At 35.8% G+C, this 6510-nt stretch overlaps 1 protein-coding gene across 2 annotated transcripts; it reads right to left on the bottom strand.

Annotated features, from left to right (window-relative positions):
- Positions 1-3440: 3440 nt before the first annotated feature.
- LOC141812915 (uncharacterized) lies at positions 3441-6249 on the bottom strand. Of its 2 annotated transcripts, none has more exons than XM_074700866.1 (2): positions 6050-6249; positions 3441-5215 (listed from the first exon to the last, which is right to left on the bottom strand). In XM_074700866.1, the coding sequence occupies exon 2, from the start codon at positions 4891-4893 to the stop codon at positions 3712-3714; it is 1182 nt and encodes a 393-aa protein (XP_074556967.1). In that variant the 5' UTR covers positions 4894-5215; positions 6050-6249; the 3' UTR covers positions 3441-3711. The 2 variants fall into 2 exon arrangements, with proteins under 2 accessions (XP_074556967.1, XP_074556966.1); XM_074700865.1 differs by having other exon boundaries at positions 3441-4939.
- Positions 6250-6510: the final 261 nt, after the last annotated feature.

Below are 6510 nucleotides of genomic sequence, written 5' to 3'. Positions count from 1 at the left end.
TTGCTATGGACTGAAAAGGGGTGAGTCAGGTCCATTTGACTCTCATTGGATTCATACCAAGGATGAAAAATGAAGGGATTTTTGGTTTTTGGACCAGAAGAAGAAACCATAGGAGCAAGGGGAAACACGAGAAGAAGGAAGAAGAACACTTACTAAGGGGAGGAAGGAAATTGCTATCGAAGAAGGAGCAAAGAAAGGAAGTTGCGCGATGAAACGATGGAAGGATGAAAAGCTAGGGTTCGGGTATTTAAAATGAAGAACAAGAATGCATCGGAAAAGGTAAACGGGTTGTGGGGAACTCAAGGTTAACTCCACTAAATGTGCATGTTTTTTCAAGGAAGCATTTTGAATGAAAAAATCGGTAAGTTGAAGTCATTGGGATTTGCGACACAAATTAACTCCACTAAATGTGCATGTTTGTTCAATTCAGATTTTGGTATAGAAAAATTCGGTAATTAAAACCAACCATTGGGATTCTAGATCGATTTGGATGTTGAGGTAGTAAATCTATTATCGTTTAGATTTCAAAACACAGTCAAGCTTTTGGACGCACAGAGATCTAATGCATGCCGACTATTCAAATTCTCAGGTGGGGGCCCATAAAGATATGGGTTCGAAATGAGAGTGCTCAAGAAATAGTATTATGACACTCATGAAGATAGGTTGGAATCCTATGGTGCTCGGGAATGGGATAAGAAGTTTTACATTAGATGGGGACCAAATCGAAAAAGTAAGAGCTAAATATGAGACTCAATAGCATTCGGTTTTAAAAGCCTACATTCAGAAAAACATCTCAAGATTCAATGTTTTCGGATGTGGAGATCGTGGATGCAATCAGTCAAATGTGAGAAGTCGAAGGTAGTCGGTTTTAAAATGAGGGCGCCCATAAATATTCAAAAGCTCGGGCTACTTCGGCATCCTTTCAAGTCCTTGGCTCCGATTGCATCGGCACGTCTCTTGAGTCCTTGACTCGATTGCGTATCTATATGCCCGAAATAAGTTGACAACCTAAGCTTGAAATACTATGGCAACCTTCCAAAGGGTAATTAAAGAAGGACGAGTCTGCTGTTGTTTATACTTTACAGTCAGACTTGGTTTATCACACTCCGTCTAACTCAGGTGAAGGGTGACTAATAATACTCCGTAATAAATTAGGAATATTAAGGTTGGGCCTATTGATCTAAGCTCATATGGAAAAGAGATTGGGCCTTGTATTTGGGCCTTGTGGGCAACAACCCAAGAATCAGAATCGCAATTGGAAAGCCCTCTGAAGCTAGGTATGAAGTTGGGAATCAAGTTCAAAGTCACATGGTGCTCGAGAATCAGAGCCAGAACCCAACATGTTCAAGGAATGGATTCAGATTTACATGGTGCTTGGGAATCAAAGCCAAAACAATGGATTCGGAGTTATATGGTGCTCGAGAATTGGCATAGCCAGTCAGAGACCCAGTGAGAGTCCTTGTTGATTTTGACGGATAATGGGTTCGGAGGGTTAGTTACGTAGTGTCCGAGAACCAAGTTTGTCTTATCATATGGTACTCAAGATTTACTATATCTCAAAGGTGAAGCTCAAGGAGAAATGTTAGATACCATAATAGCAATCCATGATGACAGAGATTAATGGCCAAGGAGACGTTATCAAAAGGCGGAACCATTAGACATTGTACAAAGAAAATGTAATCATAATTATGAGTAAATGCAGATGTTGCAATCGAAGTATTTAATAACATAAAAGTTGTCGTATAGATGAGAAATTATAAAAGAAGAACGATAATATAAAAGGAAGTGCATGCTCACTTTTTCATACATCTTCTATTGCATTCTCTACATCATACTTTCTACTATTTTCTATTCTCGTCTGACTTAAGCATCAGAGGACCCTCGTCTAGACTAGACTGGCATCCTCTAACTCCGTGTTGACTTTGGACAGAAAACTTCTTTTATTATGATACAACGGAAGGAAAGAACGTCTAACCATCATCATCTAAAGAGTATTCGACTAAGAATTTTTCAAATGTTATCGTATCAAGGCCGATTAAAGGTTAACCCCCAATAAATCGACGAACAAGCAATTGAACAACTGATTCATTCATATGTATTTTTTAAAAATTAATTTTTTAATTTAATTTTAGATTTTTCAATTATATTTTTATTTAATAATATTTTAATAACATAATTTAATATAAATTAACTTATTTATTTTAATATTTTTAATATGAAATTATTTTACTTTTCTATTAAAACTACTTTCAACTTATTTATTTTAAATTCTCATATAGACTATTCTATCTATATTCTACCTTTTAATTTATTTATCTTAAATTTTTTAATGTAATATTATTTTATTTTTAATTTATTAAATTTATTAATCTCATTTAACTTTATTAATTACTTATTTATTTTATTTTATCATTTTTTCATTCAATATTAAATTTATAAAAAATAGTTAATTGATATGAGATATATACAATAATAAATTTATCAAAAATATAATTTATTTAACAATAAATTATATATATAATGAATATTATTATCAAACATATAAAATTAATTAAAAATATAACTTGATATATATATATATAATATATACTAAAATATAATAATATTAATATTAAATAAAAATATTAATATTAAATAATATAAAAAAATAAGGTAATTTAAAATTTAATATTTAATATAATACTCGATTTATTGTAGCTTCCTACTTTTAAAAACTCAAATACTAATATTAGATAAAAGTTACAAAATATATATATAATTTCAAAGAATGAAATAAAATATTTTAATACTAAAGTAATTAACGAATTACGTGATTTTAATTAAACGATACTCTACAAGCATACATAGATAATTTAGATAAATATAATTTTTTAATATTTTTTAAAGTTTATAATTTTTTAAATAAAATAATAATCATCATAAACCATAATCATCTTAAATTGTTAAAATTAAAGATCAACATTCACAAAATTTTTTTTTTATGATAACAATCTCAGAGGATCAAAATTAAGTATCAAACATTCTTAAAATCATAGAACCGTTATAGCCATCCGTGATCAGATCTACATAGCTGTAGGTAAGGCTTTTAGAAATAACACACATTTCGACGGTAATAAAAGTTAAATTTTAAGAAGTTTCATCATCCTTAAACTGGCACAGTCAATAGCATTCACGTAACACAAAAAAAAGGCCCTATTAAATGAATTTTCATGTGATCATTGAAATAAAGTATGATTTAATCAGGAGAACTAAATGCACTATCTAATTTAGCTAGAACTATGTGTGAGCCTGTAATCAGCAGAAAAATAAAGAGAACAATTTTAAAATGAAAATATAAAGAAAAGAACCGACTGAACAGAAGAACACAAAAAAAAAAGGCTTAAAAAACCAAAAGCTGAAACCTAAAACCGACCACCTTGAGATTGTGAGTTCAACAATAATAAATCAGAAGATTATTTGATTGATGAACTCTTGTTTGAACCCGGTTCCCTTTGAACAGGCACTTGATAGCAACAGGGATGACATGAAAGTCAATGAAACAAATAGCAATTCATAGTAGCCTCATTTTTGTAACAATGAGATCAGCTGATGAATGTACCTGCAAAATCATTGCAAAGCCACGAGATAGCATTCAAAATTAGCAAATTTGATCAATCTACAACTGCGTTTAATAGAAGATAAATGTACAGTGGCAGGGATTTAAATTTCGTCCTAGTATCTAGGAATTTCTTTGAGAGGAAGCATGGACCTAGCTGGTGTAGAAGAAGAACCTGCGGGTGAACCAATATGAAGAGCAGCTGGATACGAGGAGATATCTTCCAAACCATATGAACCAGGAAGGTCATCCTTGATCATTGTCCTGAAGGACACTGATCCAGGCTTGGTAGATAAATCAGAGCTCCTCCTGGTGTCCCTGCAGTTCTGATCGGCCACAAGTGACGCACTGTCATTGTAATAATCATCGTATGGTATCTCTAACATTGCTCTCTCCTCTAGGTTAACCAGGGTCATAGAATCTGCCACTGGCAAGTACACCAATATAACGATGCCAATCACTGTGCAAAACAACATGATTAAAAAGGCCAAGAAAACAATCAGCTCATACGCCAAGTTGCCTGGTTGAGGTAGTACAGAGAATCCTAGGAGGAGCACCCTCACTGGAAGAGAAATAATAATTGAAGATACCAGCCAATAGAGCCTTCGGAGCAGCTGCTTGTTGATCACTGATATGTACACACGAATTCCAATGCACACAACGTAGCTGATCAGGGCTGCATGAAAAAGCCCTAGAACAATAGTGCTAAGAAGAGGATAAGTGCATACATAATCACCTCCAACCAAGATACTAGCTTTTGTGAAGTAGTTGTCCTTCCTTAACCTTCCACTACTGTTTGACTCGTTGAAAAGCCTGGGTCCAGCAAAATTCAGGATAAGTTGCATGACCAAAATTGGTAGGCAGTAAAGAAAGATACAGCAAATGGTTTTTTTGTTCCATCCTCTGCTTAGAGCACCCGACTCCCTCTTTTGCAAGGAAGCGCGTAAAAGGAACACAAGTGTAAGAAAGACAGAAGGCTCTGAAAACCCAAGATTGAAGAGGATATAGATCTTGCACACACTTCTCTGCCATGTTAAGGAAGTGATGAGCCTTCCTTTCAGAAAACTTAGCCTAGCAATTTCACTTAAGCTCCACCAAATTGCAACTATAACTAGAAAAATTCGTGCAATCCAGGGCCCATTAAAAAACCTAAGCTGGATATAATATTGTCGCCGGAACCATATGCGCAAATAGGTGACTTGGTATATGCATAGTATAGCCAACACATCAAACAGAATGACAAGAGAAATTGTCAACACGCCAAATGCATCATCAGTACTGGATCTGGTCAGGAGCATCACACGAAGTACAAATTCCACACATGCTCTCTCCTAGCATCAAGACCTAAGAGGCCAAGGCAACAAGGTAACCACAATAAGATGCTTCAGCAAAGATCCATTACACTGATTCACAAAATCTCCAAGATGACAAAGCTGATCTAAGGTCTACTATAGAATAGCTTCAGTCTTCTAGAAACTTCACCAAGAAAATATGGATTCAAGAGGACAAGAATATCCATAGCACATTAAAAGGTTTCCAAATAACTGCAACTTAACGTATTAACAATTTAGAGGAATCCCATTAGCCAATCGATCACATGCATTTCCAGGGTCAAGACACCTAGGAAAGTTTAAGCTTCTAGATAAGTAGAATGACAACAAGGTTGATTATTAAGGATATGAAAAGAAAAACATGAATGACAACAAGGTTGATTATTAAGGATATGAAAAGAAAAACATGACGATATATATTCATAACTGAATACCCCATCCAAAAATTTCAAACGCTAAAGAATTGCTAGATGTTATGCTTCTCACGGAGCATAATCACACAAGGATGAGTGAATGTTCAATAATCTTGAAAGTTGACTGTGTTGTATTATCGGTAACACAAATCGCGGCCTGGTTATTATCACTAAACAATCGGTTGTTTTCCCCCTCAAACAAGCTCTTTACCCCCACCATTATGCAAATCCAACATGATGACCAACAGTTCTAGGAGATGATAAGATATTAATTCCAATAAATTAGGTTGTATCTGAACACATACCGCCGTATAGATAGATGATTAATTTGACAAGAAAAGAAATGAAAGCTACTTGTAATAATCAACCAGACTGAATCTCATCCGACATCAAGTAGATATGCAATATTTTCATGTCTACACCTTTAACTATCTCCCCACACTACATCACGAACTTGTAAATTGAGAGTAAAATATTCAGAAACTTGTGCTACTGTACTACTAATAAAATGCAAATTAAGAGCTTCTGAATCGCCGATCAACAGCGGTAGAAACTCCCTTAACTCAAAATGAAGGAGAACCAAAGTGAATAAACGACTTCCGCATGTAGTGTCGAGTTAAAATGGCAGGAACGACATTTAAATCGGTCTGCATGCATGAACCGGAAAAGTAAAAGTTACCAACTGTGTTATTGTGAGGAAAACAACCGACCTGCAACGAGATCAAAGGCGAACCAGAGCGAAGGGAACAAGCCTACACCTCGAGGACTAGTCCGTCGACCGGGAGCTCCAGAGAGAGCTCGCGCTGCAGAGCAGGCTGACCCGGCGAGTAGCAGAGGGGATCGGGGGCGGCTGATAACAAACCCTAGGAAGCGGAGACGGCGGACGGCGGACGGCGAACGGCGGACGGAGGAGAGGACAGCGACAGCAAAGCGAGGCAGGGCTGAATAGCTTTGCTGATGAGGGAGAAAGAGAAGGGTGTAGTTTGTTGGCTACTGGTTGAAGACAGACTGTCTCCAGCTGTCAGGTGGCTCGGAGACTGAAGCCAATGGCTCGGATGATCCCGAGCCGAGGTGGCATCGACAACGGACTAAATTGAAGGACATTTGATTTCTTGGATTTTCCGATCACACAAAAAAAAGAGATAATAAAAAAGTAAATATTAAAAGAACG

Source organism: Curcuma longa, chromosome 20 (assembly GCF_044706935.1).
Source record: "Curcuma longa cultivar G26 ecotype Majalengka, Jawa Barat chromosome 20, ITB_CL_G26_1.1, whole genome shotgun sequence".
Lineage (NCBI taxonomy): Eukaryota > Viridiplantae > Streptophyta > Magnoliopsida > Zingiberales > Zingiberaceae > Curcuma > Curcuma longa.
Note: the sequence above shows the minus strand (reverse complement) of the source record. Positions and strands in the feature narration are given on the sequence as shown.

What these genes read in the sequence shown, in the direction of transcription:
- LOC141812915 (XM_074700866.1), bottom strand. Translation starts at nt 4,893, where the DNA reads ATGCTCCTGACCAGATCCAGTACTGATGATGCATTTGGCGTGTTGACA.